Source organism: Cydia splendana, chromosome 25 (genome assembly GCF_910591565.1).
Source record: "Cydia splendana chromosome 25, ilCydSple1.2, whole genome shotgun sequence".
NCBI lineage: Eukaryota > Metazoa > Arthropoda > Insecta > Lepidoptera > Tortricidae > Cydia > Cydia splendana.
The window spans coordinates 9,619,364-9,646,376 of record NC_085984.1 but is presented as its reverse complement, the minus strand read 5'-3'; the positions used below and the strand labels follow the sequence as shown (position 1 = coordinate 9,646,376).

At 39.3% G+C, this 27,013-nt stretch overlaps 2 protein-coding genes across 2 annotated transcripts; one reads left to right on the top strand and one right to left on the bottom strand.

Moving 5' to 3' along the window:
* The first annotated feature begins 462 nt into the window (after positions 1-462).
* Positions 463-11,510, top strand: LOC134802616 (zinc finger protein 271-like). The gene is made up of 6 exons (XM_063775252.1): positions 463-562; positions 1,137-1,379; positions 5,639-5,755; positions 6,302-6,544; positions 7,409-7,732; positions 9,904-11,510. Exons 1-6 carry the CDS (start codon positions 463-465, stop codon positions 11,136-11,138), a joined length of 2,262 nt encoding a protein of 753 aa, XP_063631322.1. The 3' UTR covers positions 11,139-11,510.
* Positions 11,511-12,463: 953 nt separating this feature from the next.
* Positions 12,464-21,850, bottom strand: LOC134802615 (solute carrier family 22 member 1-like). Its single transcript, XM_063775250.1, has 6 exons — positions 21,709-21,850; positions 21,200-21,300; positions 20,944-21,095; positions 18,546-19,151; positions 17,614-17,795; positions 12,464-12,622 (listed from the first exon to the last, which is right to left on the bottom strand). The coding sequence occupies exons 2-6, from the start codon at positions 21,253-21,255 to the stop codon at positions 12,464-12,466; spliced, it is 1,155 nt and encodes a 384-aa protein (XP_063631320.1). The 5' UTR covers positions 21,256-21,300; positions 21,709-21,850.
* Between the last annotated feature and the right edge of the window lie 5,163 nt (positions 21,851-27,013).

Sequence of the window (27,013 nt, the reverse complement as noted above, 5' to 3'; positions counted from 1 at the left end):
TGACAGCTATGCTTTTTTACAAATGTAAATACCACAGATAAGAAAATTATGGAATCAAACGATTGTATAAGGCCGCCTGCCATACACTTCAATTAGATTGAAGCCTTGAAGCAGCCTTTAATGTTTACCTATCGCATGTTGACAATCATCTCTTAAGGCCTCTCCAAACGTAATCGACAATCGCATGCAATTTGTTGCAGGATCTGTAGAAGCCTTTAGTGACAACAGTGACAGTGAAGATGACATTTTGTGTTTGAGGTTATGTTGATAATATACTTACATGCAGCAAAATATGAAGTAAATTCATGATATCTTGTATTTAATACAATAGTAATTTTCCAGAATGCTGTTCATTTTATAATTAGTTCATACTTTTCACAAAATATATATTATTAATTTGATCATCGCATTAGTTCGTTGTTGTTGTTACTATTAAGAGTTGACCTGTTACATGCATCTAGAATGGAAGGTTCCAGCGGACTGTCTGAGTATGTGCGCGTGAAGGAGGAGCCCGCCGAGCCAGAAGCGGAGCCCGAGCACCCGCCGCCCGGCGCGGCGCCAGGTGAGTCGGCGAACGTTGATGGTAAGGTGCATCTACACTGCAGTTACCTTATGTGGAGCACTGCGCCACAGTACTAATCTAGTTAAGTTACCTAATGTTACCGCATTTTGTCCATCTCTGTAAGATGCATACACACTGCAGTTAAATTATGTGGAGCAACACGGTAACATTAGGTAACTTACCTATTTACTTACTGTTGCTCAGTGTTGCTCCACATAGGTTCGCTGCGGTGTGGAGGCACCTGCTATCAGTGCTATCCATCTGTGTCTCCCCAGATAAGTACAAGTTTGGACCCAGATATGTACAAGTTTGGACCAGATTTAGAATCCAGGACCAGATTTAGAATCCAGAATCCAGACTAGGTTTTTAAAGCCGTTAGAGTCATAAAGGAGTATAAATTATCGTTACAATCCAGACACAATGAATTTCCAAGTTGCCCAGTATACCCTAGTCTCCCCAATTGAGTCATGCAAAAATTTCACTATAACATGTGAGGCTATTGTTATTTTCCCTAGCTATTGTTACTTAAGTATTGATAATTGCACATTTTATTAACCAGTTTTTTATTTAGCAGTGCACATCAAAGAGGAATTACAAAATGGGCATCATTCAGACAGTCTGAAGGAGGCAGAGTGTGTCAAGCAAGAGACGGAGTGTGAAAATGAAGTCAAGGAAGACCTCTCATGCTCCGACAGTGAGTGTGGTGTGAGCGAGGCAGCCATGCTGGCCGGCCTGTACACAGACCATGAAGTTAAAGATGAGCTTGTTCTGGGACAGGAGTGTCCATATAGACCTGATGTAACTCTAGTAGTTAATGGTAAGTTCTGAATTGAAATATATTAATATACACCGTGTTTTTATTGAATTCCGTTAACTTTGGGGTATAGTTAAGTACGTTTATAAGAACTAAATGGCAAAGTTAATTTAAAAAAAAAATTTTTTTTTGTTTTCTTTTTTGTTTTTTTTTGTTTAAAAAGTAATTAAATGTAGCATATAGCGTTGTTGTAACACGGGCATTACATTTAACTCAACCAAACAATTGAAATCTGTGACATATCAATGTCATTTCGTACATCAATCGACCGAGATTGTACTTAAGTTTAGTAGCAAATGTATGAACTCATTCTAAACACTAATCAATATGTAAGCCGGCCCTAAGGCAAGTGTACACGCTTGTAGAGGCCTTATAGTAAAAAAATAAATTATGGATTATCTCCGAAATGGACTTAATTAGAACATCGGTGTCTTTGAGAAAGTTACTTGATTTAAGCTCAGGAATGCACCCTTGAAATTAACGGAAATCAAAAAAAACACGGTGTATATACATACAAACATGAATGCTGAAAACAAAACACTCTTTTTTTGGGCAGTTGTGTAATAATAGTAACTCAACTCATTAAAAGTATAAGATTTATATGTATAAATCTTATCATGGATATCCATGTACCTACCCCACACCATCCACAAGCGGGTACTGATAGGGAATCAGATACTGAAGAGAAAAACATCGATATTGACTGTGAGAATATGTACGTAGGTCGCACTAAACAAATGTATGAACATTCAGAAATTCATACTTATGGGTGTGACATTTGCGGTAAAATATTTCAGCGAAAAAATAGCTTAAAGCATCATATTAAAACGCACTCAACACAGTCAAAATCTAAGGACTTTAAATGCAATAACATAGGAGAGAAATCATACAACTGCGAAACATGTGGCAAGAGTTTCCGAGTTAGAACTCGGTTGATAAGACATCTACTAATTCACACGGACTCAAGACCATATTCGTGTGACGTATGTGAAAAACGATTTAGAACTGGGATTAATTTAAAAAAGCATACACTGATTCATGGTGACATAAGACCATATTTGTGTGACGTATGTAAGAAGCGGTTTAGATATTTGAGTCATTTAGAACGTCATACACGGATTCATGGTGACTAGGGTTTGCACGACGGATCCGAAATGTATGGGAATATCCGCGGATCCGGATCCAGATCCGGATAATTTCATACATTTCGGATCCGGATTGCAAACCCTAATGGTGACATAAGACCATATTTGTGTGACGTATGCAAAAAACGATTTAGAACTGGGACTGATTTAAAAAAACATACACTGATTCATGGTGACATAAGACCATATTTGTGTGACGTATGTAAAAAGCGATTTAGAACTAGGGGTGATTTAAAAAAACATACACGGATTCATGGTGACACAAGACCATATTTGTGTGACGTATGGGGCTGTACATAAATTACGTCATCGATTTTTGACGATTTTGGACCCCCCCCCCCCTATAATCATCCAAAAATCATGCTTCAAATGACCCCATTTCCTCCTACTTCATGCTACCGTCATCCGATGTCCAGACCCCCCCCCCCCCCTAATTTGAAATGACGTAATTTATGAATAGCCCCTATGCAAAAAACGATTTGGATCTGGGAGTAATTTAAAAACTCATACGCTGATTCATGGTGACATAAGACCATATTTGTGTGACGTATGTAAAAAACGATTTAGAACTGGGAGTGATTTAAAAAAACATACACGGATTCATAGCAACAAACGGTTCACACAACTGTCAACCTTAGGGCGACATGAATAACACATACTGGAGAAAAGCGGTTATCCAATGACAAATGTAACAACCGGTTTGTGCGTAAAAGAGATGTAGAGAGACACATTGGCACCATTCATTTATTACGTAAGACTATTTAGGTAGGGGGGCTGGGTTTTTGAGTTATTATGTTTTCCTAGCAAAGCTCGGGCACCCAGATATTTCATATAATTTGTAATAAAAAACGGTCAATACACATCAAATTGTGTAAACATATTTTCTATAATGTTAATATCCAGAGAGGAAAATGAGGAAGGCGTTTGTATGGAGAAGCGGTCGTCTCGTGCCCCTTCCTCTTATCAGTTTCAAAAAGATGGGTAGTCTATCTCGCGGGCGACGTGCTGTCGCGCCGCTCCTGTGTTAAGCCATAGAGTATTGTAAGTAAAGAAAGAGTGGCAGCTCCATACGTCAGTTTTCTTACCAAAACGCGAGTTATTTCATAGTCGACGTCTAACGTCAAGTAGCGGAACTATCAGTACCGCTACTTGACACCAGATCTCACAAGTGACGAAAAATGTACTACTAAAACAATTTACAACTAATATTATAAGCAGATGGAGTTAAAAATAGACTTCCAGTTAATCTGTTTATAATATTAGCTGAAAATTTATGAGCATTAGAGTTTTTGTTCGCCGCGACATCTATTGTTAACTAGCAGTACTGATAAATTCCGCTACTTACGCTAGATGTCGACTACGAAATAACTCGCGTTTTGGTAAGTAAGCCTACTATTATTAAGCCTACAGCACGAATTTACACATGTCATTGCAAAATTCATACAATCTTTTCAAAATCAATCAGTACTAACTCCTTAAAGTGATGAAGTTATGTAAAATACATAAATGTGTCATAGTCCATTGTGATAAAAGTGTCATTACACACGAGGCGATATTGTGCATTTAGAAAGCCGATGTGTGTACCAATTTTACACGTGTTACATACGACGATTTCAACACACTTGCGAGGAAAAAAAGAAACTTAAAACATATTAATCAAATTTTAATTGTTAAGGGGCCCACTGATTAACAGTCCGCCGGACGGTATCGGCCTGTCAGTTGTTAAGAACTGTCAAAATTTTGTTCTAACTGACAGGCCGATACCGTCCGGCGAACTGTTAATCAGTGGGCCCCTTTAGCCCTGCATCTGTCATACTGCCTGCCATGCCGGCGCCCCCTCTTGCTTGCCGCGGCTGCCCGGGCCCCGGCGCCCCGAGTCCGCGTTGTAAAATCTACTTGACCAATTTAAGAAGACTCCCTCACCATACATATTATTTCAATAAAAATAGCTACAATCTTAACTCGATCGGTTACCATACATTACCACACGAGTGCGATAGTATAATAAAAAAGCACGCGTGCGTAATATCTAGTGTTATGAGACTAAAAGCGGTTCAATAAGTTCCACGTTACGAGCAAGTGTGTTGATAAAACTATTTAGATCAATTTGTTTATTATTGAAAACTGCATGATATTTTACTACTGTCACAGTGCACGTAAACACGAAGTCACTAAAAGATTTTCAAAGTTTAAAGGAGCGTTCCTTTTATTTTTTGCCATTTTTGTATATTGTAACCTTTTCTGCCACTTTTGTGTTATTTCTTGTCAGGATCGTGAGCCCTTTTCATAGGACAGGATTGGAGAAAAAAAGTGTCGCAAAATCTCCATACATTTTAAAAACTTTCCTTTTTGTTCCGCCATACAAACGGCTAACCGGTCCAGTGACGTGACGGTGGACGTCATCGTGGCTGCTGTGGAGTTAATTTGATGCGGCGGCGGGTTTGTCGCCAACAATGGTAAAATAATATAAAATAGAATAAAGCAATTTAAAAATTCTTGCTTGTGTTTCATTTCTCTACCTTGTACTGCCTAATGTGCATTATATTATAATCTACACTTCGTTTCAATCTAATCAGAAGCAATCATAAACCCTGAGGTTATAGTCCCATAGAAAATTTGAATTTCGGGCCTTTTGCTACTGACAAAGTAGTTTGACAGACTATGTAAGATGACAGCTATGCTTTTTTACAAATGAAAATACCACAGAAAATAAAGTTATGGAAAGCAAACGATTGTATAAGGCCGCATTCCATACACTACAATCAGATTGGAGCCTTGAAGCAGCCTTTAATGTTTACCTATCGCATGTTGACAATCATCTCTTAAGGCCGCTGCAAACGTAATCGACATCAATCGCATGCAATTTGTTGCAGGGTCTGTAGAAGCCTTTAGTGACAGCAGTGACAGTGAAGTGAAGATGACATTTTGTGTTTGAGGTTATGTTGATAATATACTTACATGCAGCAAAATATGAAGTAAAATCATGATATCTTGTATTTAATACAATAGTAATTTTCCAGAAGACTGTTGATTTTATAATTAGTTCATACTTTTCACAAAATATATATTATTAATTTGATCATCGCATTAGTTCGTTGTTGTTGTTACTATTTAAAGTTGTCCTGTTGTCTAGAATGGAAGGTTCCAGCGGACTGTCTGAGTGTGTGCGCGTGAAGGAGGAGCCCGCCGAGCCAGAAGCGGAGCCCGAGCACCCGCCGCCCCACGCGGCGCCAGGTGAGTCGGCGAACGTTGATGGTAAGGTGCATCTACACTGCAGTTACCTTATGTGGAGCACTGCGCAACAGTACTAATCTAGTTAAGTTACCTAATGTTACCGCATTTTGTCCATCTCTGTAAGATGTATGCACACTGCAGTTAAATTATGTGGAGCGACACGGTAACATTAGGTAACTTACCTATTTACTTACTGTTGCTCAGTGTTGCTCCACAAAAGTTCGCTGCGGTGTGGAGGCTCCTGCTATCCATCTGTGTCTCCCCAGATATGTACAAGTTTGGACCCAGATATGTACAAGTTTGGACCAGATTTAGAATCCAGAATCCAGACTAGGTTTTTAAAGCTGTTAGAGTCATAAAGGAGTATCAATTATCGTTACAATCCAGACACAATGAATTTCCAAGTTGCCCAGTATATCCTAGTCTCCCCAATTGAGTCATGCAAAAATTTCACTATAACATGTGAGGTTATTGTTATTTTCCCTAGCTATTGTTACTTAAGTATTGATTATTGCACATTTTACTAACCAGTTTTTTATTTAGCAGTGCACATCAAAGAGGAATTACGAAATGGGCATCATTCAGACAGTCTGAAGGAGGCAGAGTGTGTCAAGCAAGAGACAGAGTGTGAAAATGAAGTCAAGGAAGACCTCTCATGCTCCGACAGTGGGTGTGGTGTGAGCGAGGCAGCCATGCTGGCCGGCCTGTACACAGACCATGAAGTAAAAGATGAGCTTGTTCTGGGACAGGAGTGTCCATATCGACCTGACGTCACTCTAGTAGTTAATGGTAAGTTCTGAAGTGTTATATAATGAAGGGCTCACTATATTAATAACCATGATTAGCAAAAGAAAAGTGAAATAAATGTAACTTTAAGTCATTAAAAGTATAAGATTTATATTGTAACGTGGTATTCTCACGAAATACATGCTCGCAACTGTCGGACTCTTGTTAATTTTGGATACAAGTGTACTTAGCCACTAAGCCCTGAAATAAAAATGAATACCATCTGACAAACTAATTTGCAGCATTCCATGAGGTTGCCTACTGTTGTCCCGCACAAACGCAAATTTTCTGAGGATTTGCAGGCATAAGAGTTTATTTTCCTGTGACAAATGATCAAAAATAAACCCAGAAAAAGAAACAAACGCAGAAATTCTAATAAGTACACAAAATAAAATGAGTTTGTACGGGACAGCACGCGGAAGGCCTATAATCGATTCTTGACGACCGGTCTGGCCTAGCGGGTAGTGACCCGGGTCCCGGGTTCGAATCCTGGTAAGGGCAGTTATTTGTATGATGATACAGATATTTGTTCCTGAGTCATGGTTGTTTAAGTATTTCTATGTATTTAAGTATTTATATATTATATATATCGTTGTCTGAGTACCCACAACACAAGCCTTCTTGAGCTTACCGTGGGGCTTAGTCAATTTGTGTAAAAATGTCCTATAATATTTATTATTTATTTATTTATTAAAAAAAAAACGATAAAGAGAGTCCTTGAGGCCTACTTGTTTGAATTTCGATAGAAAATGTCCACATATTTGAAAAATGTAAAAGCGTAAGGTCGAATTTAGCGCCGTATCTACTGACTAATTGGTTTGTAAGACTATAGTTTATTGTCCATAGTTTAATGTCCATTGTGACCAGGTCGCGTTGGCTCTGTGCTCCGAGATTGCTGCGTGACACTCGAACGCCTCCCACACGTCGAGACGCTCGCCAAGCGCCAAGACACAACTCATACTGATACGGAATCTGATGACAAAAAAATATACGGCGCCAATCGCCAGACCCACGACACAACATATACTGACACAGAGTCTGATACTGACGAACTATACGCTAGAGAGAAAGAACCGATATGTGATCTTTGTGGTGAAAGCTTCAGTCTAAAGTCAGATTTATTGAAACACGTCATGGATCATATCCACAGCCCTTCAAGCGCGGAGCAGGAAGGGAGAGGGCACAGTTATGGTGAGTTTATTCAGTTATTTGTATAGTCGCGGTCAAAATCTGAGGACGCAGCAATAAATAGCAACGTAGTACCTATAGACACACGAATACATTAAGAGTTTGACATGTATAAGTGCATCTATACTTATTTAAAAGGCTAGACCGGACTAGAATAAAAACTCATTCTTCTTATTTCCTTATTTTCTACTTTTGGTGCATCCACCAACAACTTTAACATCTGTCGCCGATGTCCCGTACATGTTACTAGGCGGTATAGCAAAGAAAGGTTTAATTTACAAGCAATTTAATGACTTTGGAAGTATTTTTAGTCTACCTAGTCAACGTGATAATTCGTTGAAACCATCTGTGTGGTCTTATAACATGTTTTTTTTTTGTTTTATTTAATCCATAAAAAAATTACAATGTAATTATCGCACTTATCTGCCAAACTGCAGAACAGTTTGTTGGCAGAAAAACTAAGTTTACCCTCCACCATACGTACACCTTTCCGGTGCATGCGACACTAAACTCAAAATACACCAATCCTAAAATACTACCAATATTAAAAAAAAACTATTCCCATAACAAATGAAACGCAAATGAACTTAATGCCAAAATGACCCGTTCTCGATTTGCACTTTCCCCAATATGGGCCAATTCCAAATGGACTGAAGCTCATAAAAAACGATTGACAGAAGGCTCTTTTCCCAAAATACCCTAAATCTTAATCGCAGAACACCCGATTTCCATAATGATTGATTCACAAAACGGCCTTTTCCCAAAATACACCAAATTCTTGATGTCATGTTTTAATATAATAAAACCTCGTGTAAACTGCCACTACAGATGCTGTCTTAACATTGGCCACTTAAAAATGAAGTGTCAATATTAGACGTAAAAGGAATCGATGTCATCATTTATTGTTTCTTGAGATTCGCAATGGCCGAGAGGAGTTCTAGCAGAGAAATTATTTTTATTGAAACATATAAAAACTCGAAAATGTGCGTTTTCCCAGAGATAAATAAATAAATAAATAAATAATTTCTTTATTCAGACAAATACAGTCCACATTTGTTAGTCTGTTACTTATAAACTAGGTTAATTGTACTTACATATGTAAATATACTACATTTATACAGGCATTGTTTTTAACCCTTTAGGTACAGGTATTGTTTTAAGACCTAGCTAGATCGGTTTTTCGCCCCCGAAAACCCCCATATAGCAAATTTAATCGAAATCGTCAGAGCCGTTTCCAAGATCCCCGAAATATATAATATAAATAAATAAATATACAAGAATTGCTCGTATAAAAATAATTTAAAAGTATAAGAGTAAAAGTATAAGTCGTTTAAAGGTATAAGATACATATTTTGTACGGAATCCTAAAAAGCAACGTACCGTGTATACAGTATGACAATCGAGGATTTGGTGTATTTTGGGAACAGGCCGTTTTGTGAATCAATCATTATCGAAATTAGGTGTTCTGATACTTTCCCGCATTTCAAATTTAGGGTATTTTGGGAAAAGAGCCTTCTGTGTATCGGTTTTTATGAGCTTCAGTCCATTTGGAATTGGCCCATATTGGGGAAAGTGCAAATCGAGAACGGGTCATTTTGGCATTAAGTTCATTTGCGTTTCATTCGTTATGGGAATAGTTTTTTTTAATATTGGTAGTATTTGAGGATTGTTTTTGCTAGTATTATAAATATTAATACAGAAGTCTTTTTTATGTACCTTAACTTACATACGAGTGGGGTCTGTTATTGAACACAGGTCATTGTATTACATATATTTCAGGTTAACAATAACCTAACACTATAAGTACAACCAAGCAAACCGGTCCGTGGGCCCACCATAGAATGTTCTCACAGAAAGTGTCATAATAATTTTACTTTTTAAATCTACGTAGTTAATGTGAAAAAGTTCCACACTGGGACGGGAATCCAGCTGCTCGATAGTACCTACATACACCTAGTATTGTGCTATTATATCGGTAAATTGAAGCAACAAATTCACATTTTAGCTAACTACTTACGTTTTTTTTTATTTTATTTTCTTTTAAATTACATTATAATAGGTAAGTGAACATTGTTTACAGCATAGGTATTTATGTTTGAGTCAGTTATTCTGCTCGACTCTGTCCATGAGTGATTTCTTTAGCCTCTTGTTAAGACAGTGTAACAATGTTTCAGCATTTGATGGTCAATGGACGCAGGAGCAGGAGCGCGCCCTGTGCCGCAAACACGATATTCGGGACTGCTGCGTGCGCCTCGGACGCCTCCAACACCACGAGGCTCTCGCCACCAACGATACACAATACATAACTCAAACTGACACGGAATCAGATACAGAGGAAGTACACACTAGATTTGACTATGAGAAACCGACACGTGATCTTTGCGGAGAAAGTTTTGCACTGAAATCCGATTTGAAGAAACATATCATGATTCATATCCATGTACCTACCACACACCATCCACAAGCGCGTACTGATAGGGAATCAGATACTGAAGAGAAAAACATCGATATTGACTGTGAGAATATGTACGTAGGTCGCACTAAACAAATGTATGAACATTCAGAAATTCATGCTTATGAGTGTGACATTTGCGGTAAAATATTTCAGCGAAAAAATAGCTTAAAACATCATATTAAAACGCACTCGATCCTGTCAAAGTCTAAGGTTTTTAAATGCAATAACATAGGAGAGAAATCATACTGCTGCGAAACATGTGGAAAGCGTTTCCCAGCTGGATATCGGTTGAATGCACATATACGAATTCACACCGACATAAGAGCATATTCTTGTGACGTATGTAAAAAACGATTTAAAACTGTGAAGTGCTTAAAAGGACATACACGGATTCATAGTGACTTAAGACCATATTCGTGTGACGTATGTAAAAAACGATTCAGATATTCGACTAATTTAAAACGTCATACACGGATTCATAGTGACTTAAGACCATATTCGTGTGACTTATGTAAAAAACGATTTAGGTGTTCGACTTATTTAAAAAGTCATACACAGATTCATGGTGACATAAGACCATATTCGTGTGACGTATGTAAAAAACGATTTAGATATTCGAATCATTTAAAACGTCATATACGGATTCATGGTGACATAAGACCATATTTGTGTCACGTATGTAAAAAACTATTTAGAACTGGGTGTGATTTAAAAAAACATACACGGATTCATACTGGGGAAAAACCATACACATGCAAGATATGTGGAAAGAGTTTCGCATCTAATAGTGGACTGAATGCACATATACGAACTCACACCGCCATAAGACCATACTATTGTGAAACATGTGGAAAGCGTTTCCCAACTAGAGGCGGGTTGAATAGTCATTTACGGACTCACACGGACATCGGACCATATTCGCGTGACGTATCTGATAAACGAATTAGAACTTGAAAACATTTTATAGATCATGCAGGGGTTCAAAGAGGCGAAAAACCATACACATGCAAAATATGCAACAAACGTTTCACGCATCTGTCAAGCTTCACCCGCATGAATTAACAAATACTGAAGAAAAGCTGTTTTCCTGTGACATATTTAAAAAGCGTTTTCAATTCTTGGGAATGGTTACCATGCGGACCCCAGGCGCCGTGGCAAAAAGCCAAGATAGCGCAAGGAAGATGATTGTAAATATGGAATATAAATTGTAGGTATAGAAGAGTGGTGCCTCCCGGCACAGGTTTATTTGTAAGTAACTTTCAAGGAGACATCAGCCATTGTAAGATTTTGTACTGGTTTTGAAGTAAATAAAGAATTTTGATTTGATATTGTCTATGGTTACCGCGATAGTTAGTCAGATACTCATGAAATAATATAATTTATTGTATTAATTATGTATTTAATGTAATTATTGTATGGATCTTGTTATCCGAAATAAATATACTAAATAAATAAAACGATTGAAACGGATTATATCGCGAATATTGAATACGCGAATTTTCGGGTACCAGTTATAGGAATGAAAATCGCGGTTCTGCGTTACTGAAACGGTAGTAAAGTAAACCGCATTGGGATGCAGTATGAATTCAATATACGCGATATAATCCGTTTCAATAGTTTTTTAGGGTTCCGTACCCAAAGGGTAAAACGGGACCCTATTACTAAGACTTCGCTGTCCGTCCGTCCGTCCGTCCGTCCGTCCGTCCTTCCGTCCGTCCGTCCGTCTGTCTGTCTGTCACCAGGCTGTATCTCCCGAACCGTGATAGCTAGACAGTTGAAATTTTCACAGATGATGTATTTCTGTTGCCGCTATAACAACAAATACTAAAAACAGAATAAAATAAAGATTTAAATGGGGCTCCCATACAACAAACGTGATTTTTGACCAAAGTTAAGCAACGTCGGGAGTGGTCAGTACTTGGATGGGTGACCGTTTTTTTTTTTGCTTTTTTTTACCCTTCGTGCGCGAGTCCGACACGCACTTGCCCGGTTTTTTTATTTCATGAATTTTGATATGTTTTGTATAGGGTACTTGATTACTAGTCAAATCAGTTTCTTTTTTCGAACTGTCAAAACGATTTACTACTATGGAATTTATATAAACTACTAGCAAGTGACGTCACGATCAAATTACCTACTCTTTATAGTTTTATACGGGTTTTTAACTAGAAACTGTGTTTAAAAATAACTACTGTCTACGTTTCTCTATTAATCTTCTGGTGCTTTATTTGTTGCATGGTGTAAAATAATTTGTTTTAAATACAGTCAAATACCCTATATCATAGTTCGTTTTCGTCAAGTTTTCCAATGTTCTCTGCCTGCCGTACGGTGTCTGGTAATGAGTCCTCCGCCGTGTCGGGCACCAGCAGCGTGAGTATGCCGGCCGTCAGAGACACCAGGCCGAAGATGACCGCAGGGAGCCCGGACCAGTACGCCATCTGACAAACACACTGTATACAGAAAACTATGTAGGTAGTGTACTATTTATAGTATGTATCTTTAGGTATTTAAATAAAAGTAAACAAACGATTTGGACATTCTCGGGTAGCTATAACATTTATTGGTTAACCAACCAAATACAAAACCGCCTGGATCAGTCACTGAACGACCTGACTTTAACCTAGATTATACATTACATGATTAAATGTTTTCATCTACCCTCAGTTGAGCCAGTTGGCTTAAGGAGCCATTTGAGGGTAGATTTTGTTTACTTTTATTTAAATACCTAAAGATACAGAGTATAGGTAGGGTGAGTATTAATTGTTGCTTATCAACTTTAGAAGTTTAGATATTAAATGGTCATTAAAAATGATCAATAAAATAAATACGATCAATGAAAACTATAAAAATGATTTACAAATCCATGTAAAAAAGATATCCTGGATAATTGAAGACATAATTGTTTAGGGCCACTTAACACCATTCACTAAATAAATCGGGGTTAACCGGTTAAACCTGGAGTTACCATGGTTAACAGTACAATTCTGACACTGGGTTAACGGTTTAACCGTTTAACCCCGGGTTAGTGGGATGGTGCAAGTGGCCCAAGTCATATTCATTCATGTTAAGAATCATCAAAATCGGCCTTCGCGTCTTGGCCTCTAGAATACCACAAATGACATTTGGTATTGGAGACCCCAACGCAAATGCAGGGGACGGGAAATCAGGACGATTTACAAAGGGGTGCCCGAGCCTCTCGACTTTATGGTCCCGTACCTCCCCTACGTCATGAGCAGGGATGCGAAACTCCTCGCTTCGGGCAAACTCGACTCCGTTCGCCTCAGCATTGCTCCGATCAATTATTAGGGTTGGCACAACTTGACCTACCTTTGCGTGCACGACCACAGATAATGACTTCAGTTTTTACAACCCTAAATAGCCGAATGGTATAGTGCCCTATATTAAAAAACCGGCCAAGTGCGAGTCGGACTCGCGAACGAAGGGTTCCGTACCATTATCTATAAAAACGGTCACCCATCCAAGTACTGACCCCGCCCGACGTTGCTTAAGGCGACGGTAGCGGTGGGTAAAATTTCAGATTCTGTCAATTTACCCCATTTCACACACAAGCGCAATACACGCACACTACCTCACTTTACTGGGACAGGTCAGTGACCCATCACGTTTTTTTAAGATTGGGTTTTAGTTTAGTATTGACCACTAGCCTCCTTTGAGGGTAAAAGCGTCCCATTGAAAGATGAAAGAGAAACAATGCATTTAATCTTGCTTTCCTTGTCTGTTCATGTCACACGTGACGTACCTATTTAATTCATTTGATTGTTGACTGTTTTATTACCTAATATTGCTTTGTCGAGATACGCGTTTTGTACAATTAAAGCGAATAAAACAAGATGTCATTAAGTCAGATGTAAAATGTTATTTACTACTCTATACGGTTTTTCATAAGGTGCAAAATCCATTCAATAGGAATTTAAATAAATAAAGTTTCAGCAGGGTGGCAATTCCATTTTGGCGGATAAAGCGAAACAGAATAGTTCTATCGAACCTGCTTACAAATTTTCACGAGAATCAGTTGAGAAATGTGATCTGCAAAGGAGAACATACAAAAGCATTTTTGCCCAAGCTGAAACGGAGACCTTTGCTAACGCTCGGCCAATTATGGTTTAGGTACACCTATAAAAAATGGTTGTCCCTGCTGTAATTTTAATATCTTTATATTTCAACCGGTACAGTTTTACCTTCAAAAATAATCGGTATCGCTAAACAATAGCGGTACTAAACTACTTATACGTTCACGAAATCGGCGGTATCTGCATAACTTGATTGTTAGTAAACTAACCTGGAAAATAATCTCAAAATCACCGAAACATTTATGTACAGTCACCTGCAATAATATGTTACGTCATTAGCGCCAACTTTGCCTCCAGGGAAACTTTGCCCAAAACGACAATTTTTATCAAATTCGTTAATGTAGAAAAAATTATAATAGTTATGGCCACCCTGCTATTTTTAGTAGAAAATAGGTTATATTTCTGACAAAACTATATACCAAACTTGTGCATAACTTGACTTGGGAATTTTGAGTTTGAGCGAGTTGCCTAATATAGGGTATATTTCGGCGGGCAAAAAATTTATAAATAATGAATGCAAGTAGAAAAAATTGAGAACCCTTTGACAAATATTTCCGGGTTTGAGTTATAACACATGAAGCATACATTATGTCTATTGAGATTTAAACTAAAAAGGCCTAAATACACAAAAGTTTTCGCGGTGGGCAAATTAATCCGGTAATTTGGCATCCATACCAACATTGCCCACCACCAAAAACGGATTAGGGTTGTCACTTTCATCTAATTTACCCAACTTCGCAAGTAAAAGAAGGTTATGTTTGTACACTAAAATAAGTTTATAAATATATACTGTATTTATTTGTCTTATTATCCTTTATTTAGATGTTTTATCCCGTTAACGAATGAAAAACACAACAAAAATCATATTATTAAACTATTGTAACAGATTTTCTCAAAAGTGACAACCCTAGCCTTTGTAAAATGCTTAGGCGAGCCTTATTTGGAAATGGGCAAAAACGGGTAGGCAACATTGCCCAGCAAATTTATTTAAAAGTTTTTACACTTATGTGCTAAGTTATTAACAGGGAATGGTAGGATTGCCCAAAACCTTTAAGTGATCCTTAGACATCATCATCATACGAGCTGTATTTGAATACCAAATTGACGTGGGCAATGTTGGCAAAAACCCCGGATATCTTTGCCCGCCCTCTAAAACGCAAAAAAATGGGTAAAAACAAGATAACATTTTTTTTTTCAAATAAACTGATGCGTTTAATCACAATGGACGTGCTGAGCAAAAAAAGTCATATGATGTGAAGTTTTTTGAGAAATTCGTTTTAAAAAAAAAGCGGGCAAAGTTGGTGGTAATGACGGTACCTATTACTCTTCGAAGGCCGCAAAAATATGTGACATGGTCTTATGGTTCTACAAATAAGATCGTGTCAGATATTTTTGCGGCCTTCGTTGTGTAACATAAATTGCAGGCGACTGTACATTTGGAATAATTATTTTATTTAGTTTCAACGAAAGTTTCAAGTTTAGTACGAAAATACTTCAGATATGCAATATGCACAAAATGTAGACCTAATCGAAATAAAACATTTTAATTTTAATTTATAAAACATTTGATACATAGGTATACATAACTAAAGATGAGTCTTTAAACTTTTTTCATTTTAAGCGAGTTTTGAAGGAACATAATACTTAAATTCGACTGTAATTGTAGAGAATAACAGCAAATTAATAATATAATGGCATGAAGAGTCGGTACTCGGTTTCTTCGTGAACAAATTTACGTGTAATTTAATGCAATTATTAAACATTTATTGAACGAATTATGGTTACAAAGTGAGATCTAAATCGAAAACCTCATATACCGGCCCCTTGTTTGGGAGCCCCACTTAAATCTTTATTTTATTCTGTTTTTAGTATTTGTTGTTATAGCGGCAACAGAAATACATCATCTGTGAAAATTTCAACTGTCTATCACGGTTCGTGAGATACAGCCTGGTGACAGACAGACGGACGGACGGACGGACGGACGGACGGACGGACGGACAGCGAAGTCTTAGTAATAGGGTCCCGTTTTAACCTTTGGGTACGGAACCCTAAAAAACGGTCGTTTATTCGGAACGTTTCCTTTCTAATAGCTAGTTTGTTAGTGCACGACACCTTGCACTTTGTGACTATGCGCTGAAACTTGGCACAGTTGATTCTTAGCTGGTCATGAGCAGATACAGACCGGGAGACCTCGAGAGCCACGTCTCATTTAGTGGGGGGGAGGGGGGGAAGTTCGACGCCGCCGCGTTTTTTTTTTGTTAGAAAGTGCATTGTTTTGGTTCCAAAAAAAAATTCCTCATCCTTAATTTATCCGAAAATGATATATTACATTCCCTTATAGGTATAGTTTTAGAGAAATGTTGCTCCAAGTGAAGCGCGGCAGCGTCGAACTTTCCCCATCCCCCCTCACTAAATGAGAGGTGGCTCTCGACGGCTCCCGGTCTGTATCTGCTCAAGACCAGCTAAGAATCAACTGTGCCAAGTTTCAGCGCATAGTCTCAAAGTGCAAGGTCCCCATACAACGGTGTGCAGTAACAAAGCAGCTATAATCCAAAAGGCCTATAGTTGCTGAATCGACTACTTTCCTACTGATGTCGCTTACGAACGTTATTCTTTATTCAAGCTGTATCGATGTAAATAAATCAAAATAAATAATAAAAAAGAAACGAAAAAAAAAAAGCAAAAAAAAAAAACGGTCACCCATCCAAGTACTGACCACTCCCGACGTTGCTTAATTAACTTTGGTCAAAAATCACGTTTGTTGTATGGGAGCCCCATTTAAATCTTTATTTTATTCTGTTTTTAGTATTTGTTGTTATAGCGGCAACAGAAATACATCATCTGTGAAAATTTCAACTGTCTAGCTATCACGGTTCGTGAGATACAGCCTGGTGACAGACGGACGGACGGACGGAAGGACGGACGGACGGACGGACGGACAGCGAAGTCTTAGTAATAGGGTCCCGTTTTACCCTTTGGGTACGGAACCCTAAAAAGGGACAGCATGATTGGACCCTGAACCGCTGTCAAACTTCGGTTTGTAGGAAGTTTCCTTTCTGTACGGTAGTACTATTATTAATTCTGTGTCATGAGCAAGTAGGACACACAAGTAAAGGCATCTGCGGGGCTACGACGGAGCCTATCCTATACCGAGGAACAGAGAGACTTTGGGGTGCTGGTGGGAAACCCGACGCAAATGTACCGCATGGGCAAGTAGGACTCACCAGTAAAGGCATCTGCGGGGCTACGACGGAGCCTATCCTCTCTACCGAGGAACAGAGACTTTGGGGTGCTGGTAAACCCGACGCAAATGTACCTCATGGGCAAGTTGGACTCACCAGTAAAGGCATCTGCGGGGCTACGACGGAGCCTAGCCTTCCCACAGACGAACACAGAGCGTGCATGGAGTTCCTGGTGCTGGTAGGGAACAGCTCGGACGTGAAGATGTAAGTGATGGATAAGTAGAAGGAGGACATTAGCTTGCCGGATAAGTACACGGTTATTGAGAGCCAGGGATGTTCTGAAAATAAAGTTGCACATTATCATTGTCATCATAATTTAAGAGCATGGCTCTTGTCGGTGGAGTATGCGCCAGTTTTCGCGGTTCTTGGCCAGGTTCGTTAGATCCCTGTAAGCCACGACATTTGCTTTTGCTTTTAGTTGTTGTGTATAGCTTGCTCCTCCTGGTTTGCCTCTTCCTCTCCTATCTTCGACCTTGTCAGTATAGTTTTAAAGAAAGTTGCACATGAATACCAAAATTGTTTAATCTAACAATAAGGGATAGGACTAGCTAGCTATGGACCGGAAAACTCTTGAGAGTAAGAGCCAATCGTAGTAGAAATCTCCAGTTTAATTTAAGGTGTCTAAAAGAGCCGTAACTGTTCTTTTCTGCATCGATTTCTATGGACGCACCACATGATCCCGGTCAGCTGTCATAGAAAATGAGACGGACGCCTCAACCCAGGCTCGGCCCGGTCTAGCGTGAGTCATCATTTAAGGATGTCACGTTAGACCAGGCCGTATTCGGGCCGGAGCTTCCGGCGCATCGTTTTCTATGGAAAGCATCACGTGAGCGCCTGTCATGTCATAGAAAAGTAAGCGCCGGAAGCTCCGGCCCGGACACGGCCCGGTCTAACGTGAGTCATCATTAAGTCTTTTTATTTTGAGTATATGGTATTTTCAAAAAGCCGCATGCGGGCCGCGTACTACTGCGGTTGGCCGACCCCTTAAATGCCTGCAATAATTATTTTAAAGGGTAAAAAAAGCTTACCGCGTGGAACAAATGGTTGAGCAACACACAGAACAGCGCACGCGACGAAAGTAATTATCAGCGGCATCTTCCTCCTGAATCTTTTCAAGATAAACACCACAGCGATAAGCACAGGTACATCAACTATATACATCAGACCATAGTTCACATACTTATTCCCTTGTAAAAAGATGGAATTGATCGTCAGTCCATGATACACGAACGTCGAAGCTATCCACCATACGGAGCAGACGAAGAACCGCAGCAATAGAGATTTAGATTTAAAGGTATCAAGCAGGGCTTTAGAGAATTTTGCTCCTTTGTCTTCTTCATACGAAATCTTATTTAGATCCATTTCTAACTGCATCTTATTCGATTTAGCAGCGTTATCTATAATGGTCACTGCTTTCTTCTTCTTTCTTTTAGTCAATAGCCACCTAGGGCTTTCGTCTATGAGATAAATGTAGAAAATGAAGAGAAGACCAGGTGTGTAGACCGTTCGAAGGAAATTTCTCCAATAAGGTACAAGCCAGTATAGTAAAGGGTATAAGATCCCGCCGATTGTGTAGCCAAAACCGCTGATGGATGTGTACAGAACGCGTTTTTCTGTAGCCACCATTTCTATACCTGGAATAATAAAGATATAATGAATGTGAGGATTACATATACCTTCTTTCAAGACTTTAAGTATTTAGGATATGAAGAACGGAACGGTACATGTAAGGTAAGGGCTTATTATTAACCTTTTGAACGCCAAACGGCGAAATAACATGCCGTGTCCCAGACACCAGGCGATCGCGATTATTTAAGCGAAATTGAACTTTACGGAGTCCCGCGGAAGTCCCTATTGCATTGGCGAAGCTGACGGGTGTCCTTCTGAATCCCTAACAACGTTTGTCCTAAAGTCAGTTGCCCTAACTGGTTTGTCCTAATGGGCACATGCCCTAACGATCAATTGTCATAACGATTATTTTCCACAATGTAATGGTTAGCCTAAGACTCATTTTCCCTAAACATTTGTACCATAACTATCAAGATCCCTAATGTTTTTTACCATATTCTTCGAAATCCCTAACAATGTTTGGCATAAAATAACATGTTCTAACTGTTTTGACCCAATGGCTATTGCCCTAATGATCAATTGACATAACAGTTACTTTTCCTATTGATCAATTATCATAACAATTACTTTCCATAATGAATGGTAACGAACTGTTGCCACAAATGTGGGTTAGGTTAGGTTAGAACCGTGACCCTCGCAAAACGAACTGCTGCCACAAAAGTGGGTTAGGTTACGTTAGAACTGCGACCATTGTAAAAACGAACTGTTGCCACAAAAGTGGGTTAGGTTAGGTTAGAACTGCGACCATTGTAAAAACGAAACGCAATAGGGAAATCAAAATTAGGGCATACTAGTGTTAGGTCAAGCAACGATAGGATAAGTAAAATTAGTTAACGTGATGGTTAGGATATATAATTTTTAGGCCTAACAATAATTAGGCAAAAAAATAATTATTCTACATAACATTAGGATAAATACTCAATATGGAAAGTGTCATTAGGGAAAAACATATTAGGACAAAAAAAAATCGGCCATTCGATAATAGGGAAACCAAAATTAGGGTATATATACGCGTGTTAGGACATCTAATCATTATGACAAACAATATTAGGGAGGGAATGCAAAGATAGGAGAAAAGATTTTAGGGATTCAGATATAGATCCGAAGCTGACGGCTGTAGCCGTCGTTGGCGACCTTGGCAAGGTTTTCCGCCGATGAAAAGGTTAAATTCACACGGTTGCAGGGGCACTTCCGCACGGATCCCGATGACTCGCTCTTGCAAGAAGTCATCGGATCCGATATCGGACCCCTTTCGCAAGTGTGGATCTAATAACCGCTTAAATGCAAAACAGGTAGAAGTATACAGGAACCAATACCTAGGGAATCCCGAATCCGTGCACACTGAAGGAGGCAGTAGCAACCTGGGGTGGCTAGAGTAGCGCTACCTCGTTATCACGCAAAATACGCACAATGGTTGTCGACTTGCGGAAAATGCCCAGTATAACTAACCGCTTAAATGCAACAAGAAAATTTGCATCCTTATCCAATTTATTAGCCATCAACATACACAGAGTGAATGACGTTGAAGTAGGATCTCCTACCACAGCCTCCAGAAACTCGAGGGCCACGTACAGCCAATAGCTTTTCGTGAAACTCATGGTAATGACGCATCCCATCACACATAGTTACCTAGGTCCTAGGTATAGAGTACATACATAGAGTAAAGGAGGAAGAGGTAGGATCTCCACGGTCTCCACAAAACTCGAGGGCCGCGTACAGCCAATAGCTCGTAGTGAAACTCATGGTAACGACGTATCCCATCACACATAGCTAGTTACCTAGGTATAGAGTACATACATAGAGTAAAGGAGGAAGAGGTAGGATCTCCTACCACGGCCTCCAGAAACTCGAGGGCCACGTACAGCCAATAGCTTGTCGTGAAACTCCGCGCCAGACCGAGCACGCTGCCCAGCACGCATGTCGCCACCGTTAGCGTCTTCCGTCCTAACCTGGAATCAATGAGGTTAAGATGAGCATATCCTCCCATAGAAAAATTGAATTTCGCGCCTTTTTCTACTACTTACCTATTTGAGTGTATTTATTAATTATTTACCTATCTGACAGCGGCCCCACGATGACCAGCCCCAGCATGCATCCGAAGCTGTGCATGCTGCCCACTAGAGTCCGCTTCCATTCCTGGCACGCCAGCTCAAACTGTAAAAAAAACACATATTATAAGCGCGCTGCGCGCTGCAGTACGGTCGAGACGCCCGCCCGTAGTGACCACTACTTTTGCAATGTTAGTGCTTGAAAATGGAGACCCAGGCTCTCCGAAACAAGTCGCGCGAGTGACTAAAAATACGTGAGTGAAACCGTAAAATTAGCTGAAAGTCACATATTATATTTAATGATTTTAACGCGATATAATTTCATTATTTTTACCTTGTCCGACCTTTCAACTGGGATGACTCACGTTAGACCGGGCCGTGTCCGGGCCGGAGTTTCCGGCGCATCGCAACACCGCCCGGTCTAACGTGAGTCGTCCTTTACACCAGCTGTGGTCACGGAAGTAACCTAAATTAAAACGGGCCTTAATCTCTTTCAATGTGAACGATTACCTACCTCTGCAACAAAACTATGGGGGTCATCATAAACCCACTGGGCGCAAGAGTCTGCGGTGCAGTCTCCAGCAAGCACTGAGCTGTTGAGTTGGCTTCTATTTGACCCATTATACTCGTATGAATTAGAAACACATCTGCAATAAAAAAAAATGGTTGTCTGTAAAGTCGGTTTACGCACAACGTTACCATGGAGATCTGTCCAGAACGTGACACTTTTTCGTGCATGCTACCGGTGTTCATCGATTTATAAGACGTTATCACGTCAAAAAATCTGTCAAAGTTTTAACCAGTTCATACACATTTATATTGTACGGGTTTTAATTCGTTTGCGTCTTTTCTGTAGACATTACAAAGTCATTGATATTGCACGAGTAGGTCAATGACCTTTTATTTAGTAGGTATGGTTAACTCGTTTGCGTCTTTTTAGGGTTCCGTACCCAAAGGGTAAAACGGGACCCTATTACTAAGACTTCGCTGTCCGTCCGTCCGTCCGTCTGTCCGTCCGTCCGTCCGTCACCAGGCTGTATCTCACGAACCGTGATAGCTAGCTGACAGTTGAAATTTTCACAGATGTATTTCTGTTGCCGCTATAACAACAAATACTAAAAACCGAATAAAATAAAGATTTAAGTGGGGCTCCCATACAACAAACGTGATTTTTGACCGAAGTTAAGCAACGTCGGGCGGGGTCAGTACTTGGATAGGTGACCGTTTTTTTTTATGCCGTTTTTTGCATTATGGTACGGAACCCTTCGTGCGCGAGTCCGACTCGCACTTGCCCGGTTTTTTTGTAGACATTGCAGTAAGGAGAAGCAAACAGCTAATTCTAGAGCTCGACTCTTACAAGCGGGATAATTTTTGAAAGTGAAAACTTCTTTAGCGGCGCTGTGCACTTTTTGTGATGGGAAAAAAATGTTAAACTCGCGACGGCGTAAGACGTAAGACGCTTCGTAAGACGGACACGTGACCTGATCGAAAAACTGCTACAATGTCATTGAGTTTTCACTTCTGCCGGCACTGCCGGAGTGCAACCCGTTGTTTTTTTTACCTACCTATGTACTTGAGACTACATAAAATATGTGAAGATGCTTTTTAGAAATCGGATAACACAATCGTACAACAGGAACACTCTTACTCTTCTGTTTGAATTTGAATTTGAATTTGAATTGAATTTGTAATAAGGTTTACCGATCGATGGTCAGTTAACAGTGTGGGCCATTTAGGGTTGCCAGATCGAATGGCGCTATTATCGGGAAAAAATATCAATTTTTCGGGATTTTGGGACTTAAGTCGGGAAAAAAAACATTCAAATTAAAGTAATTGTATTAAAAACAACGATATTTTACATTATTGGCACGTCAGCTGCTCTGCCCAATAGACGTTTTTATATAAAAATAGTATAACATTCTTTGAGATCTTGAACAAACAAAAAGTCTTCTCATTCATTATCTACCTATATTATCAACGCGAGTCGCTCGCTCGCTCGACGACAGTTTGGAACTTGAAATTATTGTTTTATAACCTGAAGCTGTTTTTCGGGACGATTTTCACTTTGTTGGGAATCGGGAACACATGCAAAAAATCGGGAGAATCCCGCCAAATCCCGATTATCTGGCAACCCTAGGGCCATTGTACGAGGAAAAAGTCGGCAGCGCCGAGTTCTTACGTCATACGCTCATACGTTAAAGGAAATTGCAAATGTTATCATCCGATCCAATCTTAACCAGTTCATATACCTTAAACCAGTGGTGGGCAAAGTACGGCCCGCGGGCCATCTGCGGCCCGCGAATGGATTTTATCCGGCCCGCCGCCGGTCCTATGAAATAATTAGTATATGGGCTATATGGCATTGGCTCACGATTATCACAAATATAAAAAAAATTGGCTACAATTCTGGCCCTCCACTTAAATTTCCTAAACTTTCTGGCCCTACATGAAGAAAGTTTGCCCACCACTGCGTTAAACAGAAACCCAAAGTATATGGTACTTATAATACTTCTTTAATCTCTCTTATTATAGCCTCCTAAGGCCCAAGGTCCTACCTATAGTACTAATTCAGTTCGATGAAATTTAAATCATATTCAATTGTAATAGAGTCGCATTTGTTTTGTTTCGTTCAATTTTCAAACAAAACCAAAATCAACTCTATTCCCTGCACTACAGGTTCAAATTTCAGTGACAAATTCTGGATTTTTCATTTGTAGTTTGACAAATTTTGGCTGTGCCTTAGGAGGTTAAAGCGTGATTTAAAGCACAAGTGGTATTTTCTAGACAACCTTTGTGGTAATATTTACCTGTATTTGACCTCCTCAGTGATGAACACATAATTATTGTAGGCTATGATTTCAAACACGTTCACAAGAGTAAGACATACTGACGCTACAGCATGGTAACGTCCGAACACACTGAATTTAAGCAGAATATCGTCTAGATGCACTGGATCTGATACGTGGGCCATACTGAAATTTTCTGGATTCTGATATATGAGACAACTTATTTTTTCTAAGTGGCCAGTTCCAAGAATTTTCAGTATGCCCTAAGTATTTTACTCATGCTTCTGCCAAAGTGATAATTAATCGTTAAAGTGAATTGCAAAAAATTGTACATAGTTAATTCATCATCATCATATCAGCCAGACGACGTCCACTGCTGGATATAGGCCTCCCACAAAGAGTGCCACAATGACCGGTCTTGCGCCACCCGCATCCAGCGGACTCCCGCGACCTTTACCAAATAATAGCATATAGTTAATTAGTCAAAAGTTAATTGATTCCATTGTGTTACGACAATTAAGCCATTTCTATTTAAGTTATATGCATGAAAGTGTGTTAGCGTATGCTATAGACTTAGATGTGTATGAAATAAATACAATACAATACAATTTACATGGTTAAATTTCGTAACACAAATGAATCGATTAACTTAAGACTACTCACTGCTTCTTAAATATATTAAGAACAGGTCACTCACGTATTTTAAGTCGAAAAACGCTCGAACGCTCTTTAATATATTGTCTGTCTCACGGATGTTATGTTATTAACACTGTTTCTTAACTACGGTTAAAATTATGTACATTTTTTTACAATTCACTCGTTAGGTTTAATAATACACTCAGAATCACAACACAGACATGTTTAACTAAACAATATCCGTGCCGCATTTCAGCTCAAGTTGGTTTTAGACACTATTCTTATAATATTAAAATATAGGGTTTTTTGTTTAGACAAAAAATCTTGATCCCTAGCCGCTTAGATATCAAAACTTGCCAAGACAAATTCAATTTTAATTGTATCGAAATACGATTCAAATTACAATGGAGCGGGAGGCCTTTTTATGGGTCACTGGGCGGCTAAACGTTATATCCACGCGACTGCTGTATTCAAGCCATTAGCTATCACTAAAAGGTAAATAAATAAGACAAATAACAGATGTAGCGGGGAATACCAGAGGCAGAGGGCCTACCGCGAACCAAGTTCGACGTGCTGCCTCTCTGTCGCACTTGTAAATTCGCACGTAAGTGTGACTGGGAGGCAACACGTCGAACGTAGTTCGCGGTAGGCCATCGGTCATTACTTCATCCTTAGTTGATAAACACGTTTTAGCATATATGCTCTCTGAGTCATACCACAGAATAAATAATAGTACTAGCTAGGTACAGAAGACTCACTCTCTAACAAAACGCGTCTGTTACGATCAGGACGGATATGGCCGCTAGGTGGCGACAGCGCCACGTGCGGCTTATGGCTAGCCACCAAAATTGGTGTGGAACGGACTTTTAACTACCTGTAGCAAAGCGTCGAAATCGCGGAGTGAGCCACGCCTGGTCATACGTACAACTAGCGATCCGCCCCGTCTTCGGACGGGATACCTACACAAAACCTTTTAACAAATAGGGTATTTGACTACCAATCAAATCAGTTTCTTTTTTCGAACTGGCAAAACGATTATTGTTACTATGGAATTTATATGAAACACTAGCACGTGACGTCACAATCAAATTACCTACTCTTTATAGTTTTATACGGGTTTTAAAATAGAAATTGTGTCTAAAAATAACTGCTCTCTACGTTTCTCTATATATTAATCTTCTGGTGCTTTATTTCATGCATGGTGTAAAATAATTTATTTTAAATACAGTCAAATACCCTATTATACACCTAAACCTTCCTCTAGAATCACTCTATTGATACCTAGGTGAAAACTGCATCAAAATCCGTTCAAAAGTTTTTGAGTTTATCGCGAACATACATACACACAAACAGACAGACGCGGCGGGGGACTTAGTTTTATAAGGTGTAGTAATTTTGGGTTAATCTCACTTGTTACCACCAAGTTGTTACCAGTGAATGGGTTGGAACTTTTAATAGTACATTCCATTCGGTTTATTAAAACACTTTAACAATTACATTATATAATTGTTCTTTCTCAAGTCTCAACATAGATTATACGATTCTATTGCAGATATGCCACTTAAATTACGTTACAATGCATACATATAATAAACTAGGAATTATGAAATATACCAAATAATGGTACTCTAAAAAAATTAAATGATTTAGGGTTTTAGTGTAAAATAAGCTTATTGTTAAATTTAAATTGATTGATCAAATCGGCCTATTTGATCATCCCGTCTCGTCTGAACTGGCGACTGGCCTTAAGTGACCGTGGATGTCATTCGACACCCTCTTTTGGGAGGGTGTGAGTGGCCTCTTCCGCTTTCCAGCTGCGGAGGCTGTATCTGGTCGCGCCCCACCTCGTCGTTCGCGCGTCTTTTTGGGGACGGCTGTGTGTCAGGTGCCTTAAGTGGCATATCTGCTGCGGTATTTATCTGTGCTGCGCACACGACGATGAGACAATGCGCAGTATTCGGAGCGGAACGCTCGAGTTACTATTGTCCAATCCTGTCTCAATATTCATGTTACACTGGCCAGGATGCGTACGAGTCCTCCTACTTGGTCCTTAGTTGTAAAATTTAGCAAGTCCACTGTTTAATTTTACTTTCTAGCACCAATGGGGACATTCCTTAGAATCTCAAAGAAAACAGAATTTTGGCAAAAATTTCACTTTTGGTACAAGCTTTTATCACAGACAACTAATACTCATCGAGACAATTCCTACAATCCTAAACACAATTAGTTTGCGATGTTTTATCACAGAGTTCCCATAGCCACCTCCTGTCTCCATCATCAGATCAGCTCCATGTCATCATAATGTTGCATTGTCATCCGATTTACACACATGTATGCAAAATTTCAGCTCAATCGGAAAACGGGAAGTGAGTCTAATTAAGCTTCCAAGATTTGACC